The following is a 21,843-nucleotide window of genomic DNA, read 5'->3' on the forward strand; positions in this document are numbered from 1 at the left end:
ATGAAGAAAAGCCCCAGCGCGAACAGCATCAACCTGGACGGTTGCTGTATGGCCTCCGTTGCAGCGCAGCGCGAGTCTTCGCCGGTGACAATGATGCCAATGAAGACTGCAATGACGAGGGATACGGTCAATGCCAGTATCTCCTCTCTTGGGCTACGTAGCCAGTCTAGCACCCCGTTGCCAAACATCGAACTGGATAAAACCACTATAGAACTCATCCGAGAAAATGAACAGATGCTTCTGAGAATCAAAACCTTGGAGCATGAGCTCGACAAGAAGCAGATCCTCCTCAATCATGCAGAGGAGGAACGGAAGAACCTTGCGTGCAATGTTGCCGATCTGCGAAATCAGTTGGGAATGGCGACAAGCAAGGCAACCGAATCATCGGGCAAGGTGATTAACTACGAGACGGCGTACACCGAGCTGCAGTACACCTTCGATAAGCTAAAGGAGGACTCGGATGCCTTGAAAGAGAAGCTCGAGGAAGCCACAAAACGAGAACGGATGCTCATGCAAAGCACCCACAGCACGGTGCAACGGCAGACTCAAATGTTGGAGGCCTTTGACTTGGTGAAGGACGCCATGAAAATGCCCAATACACTCGTGGTATTCATTCAGGATGTCATGAAGAAGTTTAATGACCCTGCGCTGCGCCGAGCAGACCGCCAGCCTAAGCTGAAGAACGACATCGATCGGATCGAGTCTCTGGTGGCAATGTACAAGCCAGACATGTCGGCCTCAGCCGCGGTCTCGCCAGATGGTGTACCGAACTTGGACATCCCGATTCGGCAGGGCGTCTACTCGCTCTCGCACGTGATTACGACACTGTTGAAGGACGCAATACGCGAGTAGACGACCCCGACGGCAGTGGGAAAGAGTAAACACGTGGTGGAATGAAGTGGCATACCTGAAGGGGGGGAGGGGAGGGGGGGGGGGCTGATCACCCGCGAGAACCCATACCGGCTCCATTCCCCTCCCCCTCCTCCTCCCTCCTCCCAAGTGTTTCTCCAGAGGGCCCACTGTAGTATACCCTCTTATTCCACCCTCCTGTTTCCCAGAGAATATTGATACGTGCAGGTCGTCAACACCTCGTACCCTCAACATCTGTTCCGCGTCAGCGCGCGGTGGGGGGTGAGGAGGGGGGGGGGCATCATTGCCAAGGGCCGTATCCACCAGCACAGACGCCTCCACAAGCGAAGTCTCAGTACTGCTTCTCAGCTTCTGTTAGGTTTGTGTCCCCACCCGCCCATCCCCCCCCCCCCTGAAGGAATCAAAGTCCCCGTAGAAAAGACACACACACACACATGCACGATCTAGATTGCTTCGATTCTCATACATTTCAAGTCTTCTTTTTAGAGTTTTTGCCGTTTTTTTTTTTGGGGGGGGGGTGGCGGGATAAACTACACACGCCCCCCAAACCCCCTTTTTTTCCCTCGAGTATGAAAAGGTGCAAACATATCCTCTGCACCATCCAAGAAACAACAGCACGCAAAAAAAAAAACGTCAAGCGATACACACACACACACACACAACCGCGTTGCCCCCTCCCATCTTGCACCGCCCCCATCCGTCTTGCCCTCTGTTGATCCCACTATGAGCTCGATGCCCCACTCGTCTGGCTCCATGTTGGACCTTCTTCCACCACCACCATCCACCCTCCCTCCCCACCCCCTCTCTCCACGTCTCACTTCGGACCTGCACAACACCAACGCATATGCACGCAGATTCCTCAGGTTCGCCGCTTACCCCCTTTTTTCTCTCCACCGTGCGTGCCAGAAGTACCGTCCCGTTGACGCGCACACACACACACACACGCCTCGCTCCCTCCCCCCCTCCCCTCTTTTTTTTACCCCTCCATCATCCTCTCGAGTCATTCCCATGGCCGAGGAGGATATTGCGGACTTCACCCTCAATGACGAGAACGTCATCGACACGGACCAGGGACTCGCCAAGCAGGACTTCAGCAAAATCAACCTCGATGAGCTCAATGTCGACACCTTCGAGGTCATGTCGCGGCAGGCCACCATCAACGTAGGCACCATTGGCCACGTGGCACACGGCAAATCCACCGTTGTCAAGGCGCTCAGCGGTGTCAAAACTCAAAAGTTTCACCGAGAGGCCGTTATGAACATCACCATCCACCTCGGCTACGCCAACGCGAAGGTGTACCAGTGCGAGTCCTGCCCGCGCCCCATCTGCTTCCAGACTTACCCGTCCTCGCAGCCGGATAGCACGCCATGCCCCAACTGCGGAGAGACCATGACGCTGAAGCGCCACTTCTCCTTTGTCGATTGCCCTGGCCACGACGTGCTGATGGCCACCATGCTGAACGGCGCCGCCATCATGGACGCCGCACTGCTGCTCATCGCCGCCAACGAGTCGTTCCCGCAGCCACAGACGCTGGAGCACCTCGCCGCGGCGGAGATGATCGGCGTATCGTCACTCATTGTCCTGCAGAATAAAGTTGACCTTGTCAGTCGGGAGCATGCGGCGGCACAGTACGGCATTATTCGCCACTACCTCGCAACAAAGACAGCGTACACGAAAGCACCCGTGATCCCGATCTGCGCGCAGCAGAACATTAACATGAATTTCTTGCTCGACTACCTCGTGCACATCCCCCTCCCACGGCGCCAGCTGCATGACTCGCAGTACTTGAGCGTGCTGCGCTCCTTTGATGTTTCGCTGCCTGGCCCGATTGGGGATGTGGCAGAGGTGCTCAAGGGTGGCGTTATTGGGGGCACAGTCGCGGCCGGTGTGTTGTGCGTCGGGGACGAAATTGAAATAACCCCTGGCCTTTTGGTGCTTCGACGACGGGACGGGCTGCTGCCGAGACGACAGGACGTCTTGTCAGGGAAAGAAGTGACGTACGTCTTGTCTCCGCCGCCTGGTGAGGTGTACGCCGTTCCGCTGCGCACCACCGTTGTGCGACTCCAAGCGGAGCAGAACGAGCTGCAATTCGCCGTCCCGGGCGGCCTCATCGCCATCGGCACAACGCTCGACCCCTCCCTGACGCGGCAGAACAAACTGCGAGGGCAGGTGGTGCGTGTGGTGCGGCGCGGTCCCGTATGGCGGTCGAACCGTATGAGGCACCATGCGCAGAACTTCAAAAATCCACACGCGGTAGAAGAAGCAGCCCCCGCCACCGGCTCCGCGACGTTCGCGACCACCAAGTCGACGTGCAACGCAACGCCGATGCCATGGGGTGCCATTTCTGCCCATCCGTACCCGACTGCAGCCCCGTGCGAAGTGGAGTGTCGCACAGGTATGCAGGTGTATCAAGAGGTGCTCATCCAGTTCTTCCTTCTGCGCGAGATTCTCGGCCTCGCCACACCGCGTCGCGGCGATGGCGCCGTTTTCGACGACGGGCCGAGCGCATATCGAGTCCACCCAAGCCGCGTCACTTCCACGCGTCGCCGCGTCGCGCCACTGCGAGAAGACGAAAGCATCGTCCTGAGTGTGGGAACGCTGACAACAGCAGCGACGGTGCTGCGGACGTCACGGCATGCTGGTCGAGCCATCTGCAGGCTGGAGAGTCCCCTCTTCGCCATTCCCCCGCACCAGCGCATCGTGCTAGCGCGGTATGTGGATCGAAAAGTTCGAGTTATTGGATGGGGCACAATACGCGAGGGCGTCCCCGTGAAGCTCTTGCCGGAGGAATCGCAGTGAGGCTGACAGTGAATGCGAGAGCGACAGAGAAGCGAGCTGACGGGGGGGGGGGGGTTCCCCGTCATTGGAGAAACGCTTTACATATGGCCTTCCTCCTCCCCCCACAGTGCTGCTGGACTAGCTGTTCGTGGTGACATGAACGGGAAGGGGGGGGGGGAAGGTTGGCGCAGCTGCGACACCACATGGCAGTATGCGCGCAGTCACCCGTTGCACTTGGATGCCCCGTCGTTTCTCGTCGGCCTTTGCTCTTTACCTTCCCTCCGACCTCTCCTGCCATCCTCCGACCTCACCTTTCCCAACGTTGTTCACACCACGTCAAATATGACAACGTGTGAAGAAGTCCACACACACAACAAACAACACAACCGGCAGTAGTCGTGGTCGTTGTCCCTCTCTGGTGTGTGTGTGTGTGTGGATGTGAAAAGGGAGGAGGAGGAGGAGAGAGGCGTCTGGAAAATATATATTTTTTTGGGAGTTCGTTTGTTTTTTTTTCCGCTGCTTTGGGCGTCTATCGCCTTTTCCCCTCCCCTCCCACTACAAGAGTGATTTCTCCATCCTCCTCACGCGGTGCAGACAAAATCACGGGCTGGGCTCCGCGACGCCACACAACAGGGTATGAAGCCATGCATGTAACTGTACAAGCGATGTGTGTGTGTCTGTCTGTATATATATATATATGCATGTATGCGTGTGTCTTGAAAGAGGAGAGGTGGGGGCATCGGTTGCGGTTCCCCTTCGCCGTTATTCTCACTCAAAGGAATCCTCTCATTCAACCCCCGACCTCTTCCGCCCCACTCGTCTGGCTCCATGTTGGACCTTCTTCCACCCCCACCATCTACCCTCCCTCCCCACCCCCTCTCACCACGTCTCACTTCGGACCTGCACAACACCAACGCATATGCACGCAGATTCCTCAGGTTCGCCGCTTACCCCCTTTTTTCTCTCCACAGTGCGTGCCAGAAGTACCGTCCCGTTGACGCGCGCACGCACACACACACCTCCCTCCCTCCCCCCATCCCCACTCTTTTTTTTACCCCTCCATCATCCTCTCGAGTCATTCCCATGGCCGAGGAGGATATTGCGGACTTCACCCTCAATGACGAGAACGTCATCGACACGGACCAGGGACTCGCCAAGCAGGACTTCAGCAAAATCAACCTTGACGAGCTCAATGTCGACACCTTCGAGGTCATGTCGCGGCAGGCCACCATCAACGTAGGCACCATTGGCCACGTGGCACACGGCAAATCCACCGTTGTCAAGGCGCTCAGCGGTGTCAAAACTCAAAAGTTTCACCGAGAAGCCGTTATGAACATTACCATCCACCTCGGCTACGCCAACGCGAAGGTGTACCAGTGCGAGTCCTGCCCGCGCCCCATCTGCTTCCAGACTTACCCGTCCTCGCAGCCGGATAGCACGCCATGCCCCAACTGCGGAGAGACCATGACGCTGAAGCGCCACTTCTCCTTTGTCGATTGCCCTGGCCACGACGTGCTGATGGCCACCATGCTGAACGGCGCCGCCATTATGGACGCCGCACTGCTGCTCATCGCCGCCAACGAGTCGTTCCCGCAGCCACAGACGCTGGAGCACCTCAAGGCGGTGGAGATCATGAAACTGCACCACCTGATTGTCCTGCAGAACAAGATCGACCTTGTCGGTGAGGTGAGGGCACATGACCAGTACCGCCAGGTACGTGCCTACCTGGACAACATCGCGTTGAACGTACCGATCGTGCCGATCTCGGCACAATTGAAGCGCAACGTGGATTACTTACTAGAGTACCTCCTCCACATCCCGATGCCGGTGCGCCACCTGAAGGCACCGGTGCGCATGACAGTCGTACGCTCCTTTGACATCAACAAGCCAGGAGAGGGAGACATTGAGAACCTGAAGGGCGGTGTGGCTGGTGGCACCGTCACGCAAGGTGTGATCAAGGTGGGGCAGGTGGTGGAGATCCGCCCTGGCATGGTGCGCTCGCGCAGCTCCAACGAGCAGGGCCCCCGCTTCACCTATAGCCCACTCAAAACGCGCACGGTTACGCTCAAGGCAGAAAACAACGTTCTTCAGTACGCCATTCCGGGTGGCCTCATCGCCGTTGGCACAACGCTGGACCCTACCCTGACGCGCCAAGACAAGATGGTCGGTAATATGCTGGGCGAAGAGGGAACGCTGCCGGAGGTGTACTGCGAGATTGAGGTGCAATACTATCTCTTCTCTGAGATGGTCGGTGCCAAATCCAAGGATGGCAAGTCAATAGGGAAGCGCGTGCAGAAGTTGAATGTGCAGGAGTCCCTGCAGATCAACGTAGGCACCCTCACCGCTGGCGCGACGGTGCTCGATATCACACAGGATCCCGAAATCGCCAAGCTGGAGCTGGTGACGCCGGTGTGCTGCTCCACGGGTGAGCAAGTGGCGATCTCGCGTATGGTGGACAAGACATTCCGTCTGATCGGCTGGGGAACAATCCGCCGTGGTGTTCCCATGAAGCAGAGCAATTAAAATGCCTCGGTAGCTTTGAGGAAGAGAGAGGCGAGAGAGAGAGTGTGCGTATAGGGGGAGGGGGAGGGAGGGGAAGGGGAGGGGAGTGTGCCCGTAGTGCTCTCACACGACTTACCCCCTGCCTCCCTCCCCCTGCCTCCCTCCCTCTGCCTTTCTTCCTTCGCTTGAGCGATGTGGTCTTTTTTTTTAAGAAAAGGGCCAATGAAAAAAAAAATCTAAAGAAAACAAAAGAAAATTTCAAATGAGTGGAGAGAGAGAGGGGCGGTTAGGGCAAATCGTGTAAGGAGAAAGAGAGAGGTAGAGGCTGCCGCAGTCGCAGACACCGATATCCGTGCGTGTTCGATGAACCTAAACACACAGTTCTTGGTGTGTGTGTGTGCGCGCGCGCGACCCTCTCCTCTCTACAATTTCTTTGATCTCTCTCCTACACACCTACTCACGCCTCCCCTTCGATTACCTTTCCTCCTCCTGTAATCATCCGGTGTGGTCCTCCACGATGTGTTGAGTCATGGGCAACGAAAGGGGGGAAGGAGGGGCATTTATATATTTATATATATATATGAAGAAGAAAAAAGTGCGCTTGATATAATTAATCGAGTTGATGTTTGGAATGTTGGTCGTGCCCCGTGTGTGTGTGTGTGTGTGTGTCCAATGGTCGCTGACGCGGCGGCGGGCAAAGTGTTGTCGTGGTTTTTTTTTCGCGTTTGTGTAGGCTCAAAAAGAGGAAAGGGATGTGGAGCACATGTGTCAGTAGTCGGCTGCGCTAAACTCACTTCCAGTAGTAAATATTAAAAAAAAACACGCACACATATTTATATATATATATGTTCGTATTGAGACCGACAAGGGATAGTGAAGTCGTGGATGGGGAGGCGGCGCGCCACGCAGCTTTGTAGGTGGGGAATAAGGAATAAAACCTCCCTGGCAATTTCTTTTACCCCCTTCCCCCCCCCCCTCCTTTGTTGTCTCCCCCACCCACCCCCCGCCACCCCACCCCCTTTCTCTCTCTCTGTGGGGGGAGGGGAGGGAGGAGGGGAGGAGGAGGATGAGGTGTACGCGAACGGTCTGATTTTGTTGTGTCGTTCCTTCTATAACAGAAAAAAAAAACGACCGAGGCTAACAGTTGGGTTCCTTTTAATATTCGAAAAGAGGAAAGTGGGAGGGAGGGGAGGGGAGGGGAGGAGAGGCGAGCACAGAAAAAAAAGAAAAGGTTTGAGCACCTCTGTGTGTGTCTGTGTGTGTGTGTGTGTGTGTTCCTTTCATTCTTTTGTTTGACTACAGAGAAGAGAAGTAGTAACAAAAAAAAAGCAGAGAGGAGCTGATGGGGAGAATGTATATTCGTGTGGGTAAGCGTCTGTGCGCCTGCGCCTATATGTATTTAGCTCAACATCAAAAAGACACGAGTTCACAACCCCTTTCTCAAACACAGAGGCCTCGAATACACGGATGCACATCACCATGAGCCACCATTGGACTCCTCCCTCCTCCTCTCAATTGTAGTCCCGTATGGATCTCTAAAATACCTCCCTCTCCTTGCGCACACGCATGCGATAGCGGGCCAGCAGCTGCAGCACTCAAGAAGGTTCCCCCACCACCACCACCACACACACCCACACACACACACACACAGCCTCCTCTGTTTATTCTTTAGCGTGTGTTGCATTTGGCAGCTCGCACAACACTCTCAGTCATACCAACGATGTTTTCTTCCTACATCCTATACGACACGGTAGCCATCGAGGCTGTGTACTTCCCTCGTGACTCCGCCAACAAATCGAGCGGTGGTGGTGGCAGCGCCGCCACAACGACCGCTCTAGGCACCTCGCCGGCAGCCACGGCGACCACCGCAGCCAACAGCGGCGGCGACGATGACGAAGCTTACTCGCTAACCTTGCGTGACATTCTGCTTCACCGCCTGACAGAGCGGTACGTCGGCCGCGTCATCCCCTCTCGCGGTCTTTGTGTGGCCATCACAGAAGTGATGGAGTACTCTGCCAGCTGTGTGCGCGGCGCGGCGGCGTCGGCGTGGCTTACAGTGACCTTTGGCGTGTGCGTGTTCGCGCCGAATCCCGGAGCACGACTCAAAGCCCGCATTGCCTATCAGACGGCCGCTGGGGTGTACTTGACAATGGACCTTTTCGTGGCCATCCCGTTCCTGGTGCCGGCTGAGATGCTGGTGCCTGGCTCTCGCTTCAGTGCCGCACAGGGATTCTGGTACCTTCCGCTGGACACTGAGGATCAAGACGCTGGTGGACAAGGTGCTGAGCGCGATGGGGACTCGGCAATGGAAGCAGTAGGTCTGGGCAGTGACGCCTTGGCGTCAAACGCCCTCTCATCCCAGACGTCTGCTGCCACAGCGCCATACAACGCCTACATGGTCGGTGCCGAAGTTATTGTGAAGGTTGAGTCATGCACAGTGCAGTCAGAAGAAACCGTATCGGCAGCGGAGGAGGCCGACAGCAACGGTGGTGGCCCCATTCATGTTATGGAGCTGCGCGGCAGCTTTATTGGTGATGCTCTAGGGCCTATGTTATGGTTTGAAAAATAAAAGGGATGCGTAAGCGAGAACGTCAGAGATGGAGCTGTGTTTTTTTTTAGGGGGAGGGGAGGGGAGGGGAGGTGGTGGCACTGTGTGGGTAGAGTGCGCTCGTGTAGAAACTGACATTTTGATTCTCTCCTCCCTCCCTCCCTCTTCCCTGCCCGCCACAATCCGTCTCTCCTCTGTTCTACGCTTTTCCTCTGTGCTTTATGCAGTAGAAGGTCAAGGGGATAAAACCTGCTAAAGCCCCCGTCACGGTTGCGCGTGTCTTCCCTCTTATTGTTTGTCGTTCGCTTGTTCGGCGGTCTCCAGCCCTCTCCCAAGCTCGCCTTGGGCGTGCAGGAGGGCCGCCAGAGCCTCACTTCTTCACATACGCAAATGCACGAAGCACAACACTAAACCCCCCAAAAAAAAATTTTTAAACTGAGCATCTAGTCAACCTGCGACCCATGAGGCATCCTCAATGGCACCAGGAACAGTTGTTCGCCTCCTCCTCCTCCTCTTCACCGTTACGGCGGAACAACCTTCGTGCCTAGTTTGCGAGTGAAAAGGAGTCGTAAAAAAAAAACGAGACAATGAGACCGGGCACTTGGACGTGGCAACAAGATCTTATCCCTTTCGATACCTCCCCTGGTAGCTCCCGCTGGGCAGGCGATGTGCGGGCTCCTCCTCATTGTTCACTTAGCCGCAGGCGTGCACCTTCACTCCTCCTCCCCCTCCTCGTCGCGCTCGTTTTGAATGTTTCGCTCGCGTATACGCGCGCGCGCGCACAAAGCACCCCCATTGTGTGATCCCTCGCTGTATCTCTGTCGATGGTTTGCTGTTAGGTTCGGGTTGTATGCGTGTGTGTGTGTGTGTGTGTGTTACTTTTTTCCCCCATTGATCTTTTCTTCGTTCGCTTCCGTTGTACTTCTGCGCATCTGCCTTTTTTTTTAACGTGTGCTTGTTTTACGACTTCGCTTGTGTGGCTTGTGTGACACCTTCACACATTTGATCTGAAGGTGTGGTCTGCCTCGTTTATCTTGTTTGGGCACACTCGTCTCTTCTTGTTACCTCCCCCCCCCCTCACCCGCACTCCATCGGCAGAGTGGCACACACACACACACACATACATACACATCATCATCATAGCAAGTAGACGTGATCCAAACACTATTTCCTTATATATCCACTTTGTGTGTGTGTGTGTGTGTGGTGGTGGTTGGTGTATACTTCTGAGGGTGGCTGTGTGCTCGTGTCAAGAGCACCACACCACCACTACCTTTCAACAAGGAGCGCACTTTATTATATACGCGCATTCCCCTCCCCTCCCCTCCCCCCATCCCGTTGCCGTCACCCGAGATCAAACAAAGAGAGGGCGGAAAAAAAAAGCAAAAATGAACTCTCGCGCCCCAAACGTGATTATAAATCCGGAGAGGTTTGAGTTGGTGTTGCACACCAACGAGGACTGCACTTTTGAGCTCACAAATGTTGGGTATGAGGCTATCATCTACCGCGTCCGCACAACCGCGCCGCTGCGGTACTACCTCAAGCACTCGAAGGGGGTCATAAGAGGTAACTCGTCGGCGAAGATCACGATTCTCTTGAACAGAAAAACTTTTGCTGAGGGACTGCCGGTGGGTGCGCGATACGCGAAGGACACCTTCCGCGTCGAGTGCGCCCTGCTCGGCGAGCAAGATGTCGTCGAGGCCCATGGGGCCAACTTGGCAGATTTGATTCAGAAGAAGAAGGAAGCTGATGCCGCGTCGGTCGTGCAGAAGTACATCTCATGCCGTATGCTACTGGACAGTGGTAGTAGCAAGGACAAAGCTGCTCAGCTAGCGGCTGGCGCCGATGGCACTGTTGGAGCCGGCAGTGCGGCTGATCGTTGCGGTAGTTCCTCCAGAGGCAGCAACAGCATGTCTGGCCACAAAACCATGACGGTGGAGCAGATGGAGCAGAATACGCTCAACGAGAAGCGTCGCCGCAGCACCCGCAGCAAAAACAGCGGTGATCAACTGGATGTGCGTGACAAGCGCACGGGGCTTCTTCGCATCATCATCACAGCGGCTCTGGTTGTGATATTCGCCCTGTGGATGACGTCTTAGAGCAGTGGCGGCACACAAATGGACGAGGGTGTAGAGGTGAAGAGTGCCGGTGATTTCCTTGGCCAATGAGAATAACGGCAGCAGCGTTGGCTAGAGGACAGTGGAGGAAAAATGCAGCCTCCCTTCCTCCTTCCTCTATTAGTGTGGCTTTGCATTTTATTGTGTGTGTGTGCGTGTACGTGTCTGTTTTTTTTTTCTTCTCTCTCCCCCTTCTTCATGGATGCTACACCCCCATCACGATAGCCACAACGTCATATTATCCATCACCCAAACGCATCGGCAAGTAGTTCAGGATCCAGATCATGGAGCAGCGTGAGGGCAAATGTTTTTTAAAAAGGAACAAGAGGGAGGGTTCTTCCGATGGGCGACCACCTCTCCCCGCCACCTCCCTCACCCCTCTCTGCCTTGGACGCTGTTGTATTTCGAGAGACGCATGCATGCAATAGATAACATATACATGTATATGTAAGCACTCAAACAAGCATACACACCAAACTCTCACACACGTGCGCACGTGTGAGTGGACATCCCCGCCTTCAGAAGTTCAGGCGAGGCCAAAAAAAAACTCAGAGTCGCGGATGGACTCATGAGGGGGGGGTTGCTTTGGCCGGGTGCCTCCCTTATGCACCTGATTACAAAGGGAGTAGCGCATCAGCGTTGGTGTGTGCGGCGGGGGGAGGAGAGGCTCAGCGGGCCACCACCAATGACGTAAGGGGGGACACCCCGATATGCGTCGCAATGATCTACGATGATGATCACGTTTGTGCGATGGGCAAAATAAAACAGACGTGAGACACACAAACGCTTTTCAACTAGCGCAGTCGTGTAAAGCGGCCTTCAAGAGACATCGGCGGGGCGTGCGGAGAGAGGGGGATGGGCGGGGGATGGACGTTGGATGTGGAGCAGCCGTCGTGCTCAGCCAATTGACTGGCCGTATCTGTAATGCGCGTGCACTTGCCCGCATTGCACCTCGCGATGGGCCCCCGTAGATACACCGTTCCGAGGGTGGCGTGTAGAACTCGACTGACATGATGTACAAGTCAATCATGACGCATCGAGGGGAAGCTCTCCGTATGTGATGTTTTGTCGGCATCGTCGAGTGCGTGTCACCACGCCCTTGAAGCGTAAGCTGTCCGCCCGCCCACCCCTCCTGCCCCCTTTCGACACACGTACGTACATACACACACACAGCGAGTGTGTTTCTATCGTCTCACCCACCCCCCCCCTCCATTTCCCTTCTCGGTCGATGTCTTGGCTTCTACTGTGGTATAGACATTACGTCGCTGCTGCTCAGGGTGTCATGTGGCGTGACCTGTTCTGTTGTCAGACGTGTGGAGGGAAGAAAATGGGAGAAAAAAAGGGAAGGGGGGACACTCTTGTGTGTGTGTGTGTTTGTGTGTGTGTTCATAAGCTGATATCTTTTTCCCAGTTACCTTACTCGAAAAACACCATCAAAAGAGAACCCCGCCACTCCACTCCCCTCCCCTCCCCTCCTTCCTAAAAAAATGAAAAAAGGGGGAAAAGAGAGAGAATAACGAATTTACTGATAACCAAGAAAAAGAGATGTCGATATGCATCTGTGGGCATCAGCGTATCTCCATATTCGGGCACAGAAGGAGATGGTGGAGGGGAGACAACGAGTAGATGGCGCACAAGTTTGTTTGAATTTTTCTTTGCACCGGCCCCTCTCCACCCCTCACCTCTTACAATTCTGCAAACCCACATTTTGAAGAACCATGTATTGATGGTGTACAGCAAGTGTGTGCCTCTCAACCGCTCGGGGACTCTCCCTCCAAACGCGGCAGTAACTCCCCTCACCCCTCCTTTTTTGACATCTTTTGCCTTCTATATACCACGTTCTCTCCACTAGGCCCCTATCCGCATCCCCCTCCCCCCCCTCACACACACACACACACACACACACACACACACACGCACGCACCCAAAGGGAGGCGACATCACAGAATTCACGTACGGCCTCATTACCAAGAAACACCCTTACACGATATCACCGACTTTTAACGATTTCTTACAGTCACCCTCCACACACACACAAAAAAAAAAAGAATTTCTTTTGAACGCTCAAGACAAGGGTTTTCACGGCGAGGCTGTGCCCGTAACCCCCCACCCCTTCGTCTCTGCTTTGTTTTGTTTGGAGGCGGTGTGGGGCTCCATTTATGTGAGTGCCCCCCCCCCCTTTTAAAGGACTTCCCATTTTTGTTAGTTTTATTACTATTACTTGCTTTTTTTTCCTCGGGTGTTTTTTTTTTGGTGCGTACGTGTGGCGCAGACCTCTCTGCTTCCCCTCCCCCCCCCCCCAAGCAAAAAAAAAAGACAAACCCCAACCCCCGCTCATTTGTTTATCTCGACCAAGCCCCCTCTTAGCGCTATAGCTCACGCGATCCATTACATATGCACGCACCGACAGTTTTACCTCGTTGATCCAGACACAACACATTTTCCCTATCGGTGCGTTGTGCGCTCGACGCATGTTGTGGTGAAGGGGGAGGAGAGGGAGAGGGGAGTGAAGGTGGTGCTTGGCATCTTGTTCCCTCCCCCATTGCGGTGTGCTTTTCAGTGTCGGTCAGAGTTGACACACACACACACACACACACACAGGCGTGCGCACCTCCTGTGAGGCTCATAGTTTTTCTTTTAGGGGGTCTGGGCGGGGGGGAGAGGCAGAATGAAAAAAAAAGAGCACAAAAAGAAAAAGGCGCGCCCCTCGCAGACAGGTAATGGGGCGCTGTCTTCGACTCCCCGGCGCAAAGAAGTTCATCGTCGGAACCTCTTACCCCCTCAGCATGTCGAGCTGAACGTCCAGCCATCTGAGGATACAGTTGTCGCCATGAAGGCGCAAGGTGTCACACCGACTATACAGTCGACTCCCCCCATGCGTATCCATACTAGTATCGACGCACTGCGCCTCCCGCCGCCGTCGGAGGTGGAGGTGTCACCGTCGAATCCGAAGGTGTCCGCACTTCGACTCCCCATGCCATCAGGTGCGGGTGAACCGCGTAATGGCCGCAGGAATCCCGTAGGGCTCTCTGCGCATGAGCCGCCGCAGAGCTATTGGCAACGCCTGACCTCCTTCATCTTCGCACGGGAAGAGTTTGAGGACTTTGTCAACTTGCGTACGAGTCTGACGGACTCTCAGCGGCGCACAGCCCGGAAGATCGAGCGTCTGCCGCTTCCCGGCTGGGTGAAGGACAACCTCCTCGATATGCTGTACTTCATGACACGCAAGCGGGTGCATTTTGTCGTGCTGGTTCTCGCGGTGCTCCTGTTCGTGATTGCACCAGGTGGCATGGTGGTGGACGTCGCCGGCTCCTTCACAGTCGACGAGGATTCGAGACCGGGGCTTACCTTCTTCAACAAGTACAACAAAGGCAGCACGCATCTGCCACGGCGGCACCCCGTTGCCATCATACCGGGCTTCATCACCAGCGCGCTCGAGGTTTGGGACACCTCGCTTCCCTGTGCGCGACAGAAATCATTCTTCTCGGGCTTCCGGCAGCGCATGTTCGGTCCACAGATGATTTATCTCATCCTGTCCGATCCGCAGTGCTGGCTGGACATGTTCAGCATGCACAAAAAGACGGGGATGGACCGCAACGATACAAAGGTGCGCGCCGACTCGGGCTTCGCCTCGGTGGATTTCTTTGTACCGGGCTACTGGGTCTGGGCGAAGGTGCTCATCAACCTCGCCGACATTGGCTACGACCCGCAGAGTATGGCCGTGATAACGTACGACTGGCGACTGTCGCCCGATAAAGCCCATGAACGCGACGGCTTCTACTACCAGATGCGTAACTCTCTGCGCTTCCTTTGTCAAAAGAATCGAAATCGGGCGGTCGTGATATCTCACAGCTACGGTACCACCGTTGCTCTGGCCTTCTTCCGGTGGGCAGAGCAGCGTGAGGAAGGGTTTATGGATCGCCATATCGCCTACTATGTGAACGTGGGCGGCGTTACAATGGGCGCCGGCAAGGCCGCTTCGGCCATGCTTTTCGGTGACGCAAGGGACACCATCAACATCCCCTGGGCGGCCAGGAAGATATTAGACAACTTTATTAGCCAGGAGGCACGATATGGCTTGTCACGCTCGTGGAGCTCTGGGGTTGCGATGCTGCCGAGAGGCTGCGAAGAATTGTGGTCGGACCTCTCGGTGCTTCCGAACGGCACCTCGCTCGGCACTCGCGGCACCGCTGAGCTGATCCGTGGCGAATGTCAGCGCTCTGGGCACGAAGACTGCGTTCGTGGGATCGACTCCTTCTTGAAGACTATCGATGACTTACCCTCGCTGCCAAAGGCACCAAACACAACGGTGGTGTGCCTCTACGGCGTTGGTCTTCCATCCGAGAAGGGCTACTACCTCATGCCGAACCCAGACGAAGCGAACACCGAAACCCCGTACGTGATCAACAGCTCCGTGTTCAACAACAGTACTTCACATGGTGTGCGCATGTCAGACGGTGATGATACAGTGCCGCTGATGTCTCTGGCGTACATGTGTCGCGCCGTGAACGGGTGGAGCCGCAATGTGGGCCGCGTCGTCACGCGGGAATACAACCACAGCATCGACGGTGCCTCGTCGCTGAACCTGCGCGGTGGCAAACTGAGTGCCAAGCATGTAGACATCCTTGGCAACTATGACATGCTAGAGACTATCCTCAAGATCGTCAGTGGCATCGACGAAGAGGGTGTCGAAAACCCTGCAGCAGACGAGTTCACTCACACGGATGCAGACACAGGGGAGACCTTGACTCTGCAGCGTCGTGTGCACGACCGCATCTACTCCGACGTGGACTTTATTATCCGCAACAAGCTCTGCAGCTGCCTGCGCAAGAAAAACAAGCCCATTCGGGCTAGAGAGAACTACGAGGGTGACGACGACTTCGTGTGGAGCGGCATCAACTCGCCGCGGTAGTTATCAGGACGGCAAGCGCCGTTCGAAATATGGGCTGAGAATCGGTGGACGATATTAAGGAAACAGGCATAAGCGAGGAGCATCATGAGCGAAATGCTGAGCATCACCCCTCCTTTGTGGGGGGGGGGGGGGGCAGGGGAACCACAGAGTGGTCCTGAAGATGAGCATGTATATATATATATATATATATATGCGAAGATCTACATGCACATAAAAGGCCAGGAAGGAAAGAGCGTGCGTATATGATACCACCACCACCACCACGCGTACGTGTAGAGCATACCAACAGCGCCTCTCTCCATTCGTCATCCTCTGCCCCCCAATGACGTGGGAATGTCACGGATATGCGTCGCAGCCATCGGCGACGACGAACACGCCTGTGCCATACGGGCATGCAAGAGGGGCTCGTAGACGCGCCGTTCCGAGGGTGGCGTGTAGAACTCGACTGACATGATGTACAAGGCAATCATGACGCATCGAGGGGAAATCTTCAGAACACGCACGCACGCTTTCTACATACACCCTTTTTTTTTGTACGGCAAAACTTCGCTCTCCCTCGCGTCCATAGGCCCGCAATCAACCGCCGCCGTCCTCCCGTCCTCCCCCCTCCCCTCCCCTCCCTCTGGCAATTCTCCGGTCGTTACGTAGACGTATAGGAAGTAAGCATCTCTATACATCAACATGTGTGCGTATAGGCCCATATGCGCAGCGGCGTTCTTTTTTACACACACACAGAGAGATGCGTACACCACCCACCCTCCCCCGATCAGCTCACGACTATGTCATCCTCCGGAGAAGGAATGAGCTTTAATCCCCCCCCCCCATAGCGTCGCGCCTTGTGTAGAAGCTGCCAAGCATCACAAGTGGTTGCTTTAAAGCGGGAATATGGCAGTCAGCCCTCATCTCTTTCTCCACATTGTCCACGACCAGCTCGGGGTGGGGGGGATATTTATATATATATATATATATATATGAGTTGTTGCCCCCAATAACCACCACCTCTCTCCCCCTCCCCTCAATATTCGCCGGCTCCTCGTTCGTACATGTTTTGTCTACCCCCGTATCAAATTGCATCATCTATTCCACAGGGGTCAGATGACATACTCACACGTTAAAAAAAAAAAATAGACAACACAACAGACGAACGCATGCACGCATATACCCTCCGGCAGCGGCAGGGGGGGGGGAGGGGGGGCTGTTGGGAAAAATGGCAGCGTGCGCCGCAAGCTCTGCAGGCGACTGCCCTCTCCTCTCCCCAGATTGCCCCGGCAAGACGGTGGCACGAGGGCGTCCCCCCCGCACATACACACTTAGCGCACCTCTGCTGCGAATGCGCCCTTCCACTTCATCGCACATCATCCTCGTCTGCCTGCTTTCTCTTTTTCTCGTCTTGGGGCAGTCCCTTGTTGCCTGACACGCACACCCGTCTTCCTCTTCCGTTGGCGCGATTGTTGGAAGATACACCAGCTCGTGCGGTTTGTGGGTCGTTTTGTGTGCGACAGCGCCCCACATGGCCACGACTCACCACCACCACTCCCGACCCCTGCCAGAGACTAGAATGCAACCCCACACACACACGCACACACATATATATATATAATCGCATCCGGAGAACACTTCATCATTGTTGATTCTGCGCAGGCAGATGACGTGTGTAAACACGGTTGAGGTGCTTAAGGCTGGTGATGTGACAGAGGCGCTGCCAAGCCACAGTAGCACCCACCACCCCGATCACAGCCACCATGATGCAGCAAAGTTGCCGCACCACCCACACCCTCTAGAGAATTCAGCGGGGGCGTTCACCGGGCCCGCCGCCTCTTCACCTTCACGTGAAGACCCGCCTCCTGTAGCCCCGACAGCGCGCACACCACCGCTGGCCAGCGCGGCTGGCGCAAGACCACACATGGCCACGGTGAATAGTGCTGCGAGAGAGGTGACAAGCGCCCCTCGCGCAGTTGAGACATGCAGCAGTGCATCGGCGCAGCCCCTCCCCACACGAGCCCGGAAAGCAAAAAGAACGGCGCCCTCTGTGAAACCGCAGCCGGCGCTGCTGCGAAATCCGTACGGCATGGAACGACCGCGCCTTGTCGATGCCCTGCAAGCCAACGATAGCAGCGGCCTTCACGCCCTCAAACGTGGGCCGAATTCTTCTTTGCACGCCGATGTAGAGATGATAATGTCACAGCAAGGCGCCGCTCAGTACGAAGCATGCACCAGGCGGCTGCGGGTGGTTCGACAGGAACGCCGAGCACTTGCCACAATGCTTGAGAGTTTGAAGCAGCAGCTTGAGCAATCCCAGACACTCCTCGATGGGTGGCGCAAGAAGCCCAAGGAACCACCCGCAACGACACAGTTGATGCTAGACGAGAGTAGGGAAGAGGCACTGGCGTCGCAGCACGGCAGCCCCCCACGGCCGGAAGAGGGAGAGAGGATGGTGCGCCAGCTGCGAGCGTTGGACCGGGCGAACGACGAGCTACGCCAGCGCCTCGAGGCGCTCGAGCGAGAGAAACAGCACTGCTTGACGGTGCACAACGCACGACTGCGGCGGGCCGCACCCGCAGAAGTGCCTTCCTCGGCTAGAGTTTATCAACACGCAGCCCAAGTGGCGTGCGACAAGTCCAGGTCGTCTACCCGTAGCGCTGCCTTGGCACAATATGCACAGACGCTCAGCACCCGCCTCAAATCTGCAATGGGGAAACAACAAGCACTGCGACGGGAACTCGCGCTGGCCATGGCAAAGGAGCGTGGGCGCACCACAGCCCGCGCTTATATGCAAGCTCACGGCTTTGTCCCTGCGCATGCATCCGTCCCCAGTGGCAGCAGCGCCACACAAGCCTCGGGCGAGGCGGGCGCCAGACACACCACCTCACACCCCTGCACGCACCGACAAAACTAATAGACGGCCACGGGTGAAAGTCTCTCCCCCACCCCCAGAGTGGCGAGCAACCACGCAGCCAACAAACGAAGAAAAAAAATGCACAAAGCCAGTCACAAGGTGCCTCGGCACTGTCACACACCCACGGAGAACCTGCCCAGCCCCCCCCTCCCACCCCACATGGTCTCCCCAACGGCGCGCCCGCATCCGACACCCCCCTCCTCCCCACCTTCCTCGTCTCCTGGCTATTCCCCCCGGCCCTCCTCGGGCGCGCAGACACCGCGCCACCGGCCCCTGTCCCCCCGACCAAGAATACTCGGCAAAAAGGAAGCAACGGCGCACCTTCGAAAAAGTGAGGGGAAACCGGGAATCGGACCCGGGTATTCAGAGCCACAATCTGATGTTCTGCCACTGAACTATTTCCCCGTTGAAATTAGGTCAACGCACCCTTAGGTCTAACACTCAAAGGACAAAAGGCTGAAAAGCAACGCTGATGGGGGTCGAACCCACAACCTTCGGATCCGGAATCCGACGCGCTTCCATTGCGCCACAACGTCGCTGAAGCGAGGAGTGGCAACTGATCCGGACTTTTGGCATACACGCACCATCCCGCAAAACGGGGAGCGCATGCGATGGTCGTCTAGTGGTTAGGACATTCGCCTCACACGCGAGAGATCGCGGGTTCAATCCCCGCCCGTCGTACACTTTTTCTGCCGACCCCATCGCGCACCCACCGGTACGCGTTCCGCCCGCAGCTGTATTTTGAGTACGACCATACTTGAGTGAAAACATCATATCCCGTCCGATTTGTGAAGTTAAGCACTTACAGGCTTAGTTAGTACTGAGGTCAGTGATGACTCGGGAACCCTGAGTGCCGTACTCCTTTTCCCAAAAAATATATAGAGCTTTTTGTATTGTCCATCTTCGTTTTCTTCCCTGTACGCAAGATCCGATGTAGTATAACGGTTAGAACACCTGGCTTTCACCCAGGAGATCCGGGTTCGATTCCCGGTATCGGAGCACCTTTTTTGGTGGGTGTGGCCCTGTTTTCATTGTCCCGTGTTTTGCCTGCAACCCCTGCGGTCGTCTTTTCAGGCGGTGCATCTTGTGGTACCTTCTGCCTGCCGACAGTCTTGTTTCGTTGCCGCAGCGCATACCGATGGTATATTTGAGGCGTGGACTCATTTCACTAGTCACACAAGGTGCCCCCTCCAAGCACAGGCAACTCCTCCTTCAGTCGACATGGTTTAGAGTGAGGTCCCCCGTTCTGGGGATCGCCGCTGTCGCGCCCCACCCCGCTAAACCATTGGGTAGTCTTCTCGTGGGTGCGCCAAGCTGCCCGACCCAAATATCCTATTCGTCAAGCTGCAGCCTACGTGTCTCCCTTCGCGGACGACGACCTTCGCGCTCAGCGTGTCATCATTGCACGACGGGTGCTGCAAATGTCCTTGCGGCTTCTGCACGGACATCCCCGACGTCGACCCCCGCCGCCCCCCTCTAGGTTGCCGCCGTGGGCCGACCACCTTGGCCGGCGATACTGAGATTGCGCCTGCCTATGAATTGCTGATTATACTATCAGGAGAGAATTGCCGCCGCACACCCCACATCAGTCGGCGCGTCGCCGCCGAATCACACGTTGCCTCCGGCGCGTTAAGCGGATTCAGCAACACTGCGATCACGCCCGACAACCTACGCGAAAAGGTAGCCCGCACTGACCCCATCATGCCCGCCCCCGGGGCTGCTGTACGTGGCGCCGCTCATTGAGCACTCCCCTCAGTGACCTCTGCGCCTAACATGAACTCGGTACAGCGAGATGGATAAGGTGGATAGTGTTCCTGTGGCTGAGGTAGAGGTAGCCAACGTCCCTCGGCGGATTCGGCACACGTCGGACACCACAGTGGCTACCCCCCCCCCCCCGCTCAAGCCGCTGACGAAGAGTACCCTGTATGAGCGACAACAACCCTCTAGGCCCGGCACTGCTGTTTACGGTCTGCAGTTGACAGCGACACGGAGAGCAGCACTCCCCGCTGCATCTGCGCCGACACCGCTGAAAGCAAACAGAAGCTCTCTCAGCACCCGCGTAGTACCGAGAATCACTCCTGCAGTTGTGTCAGTGCCGCCAAAGTGCGTGTGGTGCACACCCTGGCAACGCCAAACTGTTCTACTGTTATTCCTTCACTTCTTAGAAAGCTAGCCCCCGCCCTAATATTATATATATACATTTTACCTTCGACATTGCAGGTATATATGTTACCCCCTGTTTGAATGCCGAATGAAACATCCAAACGACCTCGGCGGCTGCAACACTGAAAGACAACTTGACAAAAAGAAAGATGTTACACTTTTGCTTCATCTCGGGAGGCGGGGGGGGGGGGGGGGTCCAAACCAGATCAAAAAAAAGACCGAATAGGCATATGTGTGCATCTACCGCCTGCTTGGTGGTGCACAAAGGCAGCGAGGGTAGAAAAGACAACGTTCTTACCCATGCATTGTGCCCGTCCGTGTATGCACTGCACACATGAGAGAGACTAGCGAAGACGTGATTTTGTAGGTGGTGGTGGTTGTGAAAATATGTGGTCCACACGATGGAACCGCACCCAACAGTAATCTTTCGACTGTGCGAAATGGCAAGTACTTGAGGAGGGGGCGTGCATGGGCGCTTCGGTAGTGCGCCATCCGCCCTCTGGCGTACAGCAGTTTGCAGGGCAGGCAAGAAGGAGATAAAAACAGAATGTAAAAAACAGTAATACCGTGTCAGTGTGTGGGGCGGGGGAGAAGGAGAGTGCACACATCTGAAGGTTGTCCATATCAGTTTGATGTCGACGATATAAACCACCGTCTTCTTCGCCGCTGATTTTTGAAATATTTCTCTTGTTGATGCTTTGTTTTGCTCTTCTGAGCTCGAAGGAGGTTTGCCCGCGTGTAGACGAGTGTGTGTGTGTGTGTGTGTGTCGGCTCAACAGACATGTGCGCTTATGTGTGTGTGCCAAGCGTACCACATCCACACAAACACACAACACACACAGGCGCACGTCCTCACTAAGAATGACAAGGAAAAAAAATACAGAAAAAAGAGAAAATAGAAAAATGTCTGCTGTTCACATTGCATTATGCACAGACACACACACGCACACGCACACACGTCCCAGAAAGAGGGTGCGGATGTGGGGAGAGGTGGACAGGAATAGAATAAGGGGGGGGAGAAGAACGTGGACTGTTCACATCGTATAAGTCACAAGAC

At 55.6% G+C, this 21,843-nt stretch overlaps 6 protein-coding genes across 6 annotated transcripts; all 6 read left to right on the forward strand.

The window, feature by feature from the left end:
• JKF63_06937 (uncharacterized protein) lies at nucleotides 1-852 on the forward strand (the record flags this gene model as incomplete). Its single annotated transcript, XM_067902884.1, has 1 exon — nucleotides 1-852. One exon carries the CDS (start codon nucleotides 1-3, stop codon nucleotides 850-852), a length of 852 nt encoding a protein of 283 aa, XP_067759243.1.
• A 1,026-nt stretch (nucleotides 853-1,878) lies between these two features.
• On the forward strand, nucleotides 1,879-6,171 carry JKF63_06938 (uncharacterized protein; the record flags this gene model as incomplete). Its single annotated transcript, XM_067902885.1, has 2 exons — nucleotides 1,879-3,399; nucleotides 5,893-6,171. The coding sequence occupies 2 exons, from the start codon at nucleotides 1,879-1,881 to the stop codon at nucleotides 6,169-6,171; spliced, it is 1,800 nt and encodes a 599-aa protein (XP_067759244.1).
• Nucleotides 6,172-7,870: 1,699 nt separating this feature from the next.
• Nucleotides 7,871-8,719, forward strand: JKF63_06939 (uncharacterized protein; the record flags this gene model as incomplete). Its single annotated transcript, XM_067902886.1, has 1 exon — nucleotides 7,871-8,719. One exon carries the CDS (start codon nucleotides 7,871-7,873, stop codon nucleotides 8,717-8,719), a length of 849 nt encoding a protein of 282 aa, XP_067759245.1.
• A 1,367-nt stretch (nucleotides 8,720-10,086) lies between these two features.
• Nucleotides 10,087-10,797, forward strand: JKF63_06940 (uncharacterized protein; the record flags this gene model as incomplete). The annotated part of the gene is made up of 1 exon (XM_067902887.1): nucleotides 10,087-10,797. The coding sequence occupies one exon, from the start codon at nucleotides 10,087-10,089 to the stop codon at nucleotides 10,795-10,797; it is 711 nt and encodes a 236-aa protein (XP_067759246.1).
• A 2,686-nt stretch (nucleotides 10,798-13,483) lies between these two features.
• Nucleotides 13,484-15,727, forward strand: JKF63_06941 (uncharacterized protein; the record flags this gene model as incomplete). The annotated part of the gene is made up of 1 exon (XM_067902888.1): nucleotides 13,484-15,727. One exon carries the CDS (start codon nucleotides 13,484-13,486, stop codon nucleotides 15,725-15,727), a length of 2,244 nt encoding a protein of 747 aa, XP_067759247.1.
• A 1,903-nt stretch (nucleotides 15,728-17,630) lies between these two features.
• On the forward strand, nucleotides 17,631-18,623 carry JKF63_06942 (uncharacterized protein; the record flags this gene model as incomplete). Its single annotated transcript, XM_067902889.1, has 1 exon — nucleotides 17,631-18,623. The coding sequence occupies one exon, from the start codon at nucleotides 17,631-17,633 to the stop codon at nucleotides 18,621-18,623; it is 993 nt and encodes a 330-aa protein (XP_067759248.1).
• Between the last annotated feature and the right edge of the window lie 3,220 nt (nucleotides 18,624-21,843).

This window comes from Porcisia hertigi, chromosome 9 (assembly GCF_017918235.1).
Source record: "Porcisia hertigi strain C119 chromosome 9, whole genome shotgun sequence".
In the NCBI taxonomy this organism is placed as follows: domain Eukaryota; phylum Euglenozoa; class Kinetoplastea; order Trypanosomatida; family Trypanosomatidae; genus Porcisia; species Porcisia hertigi.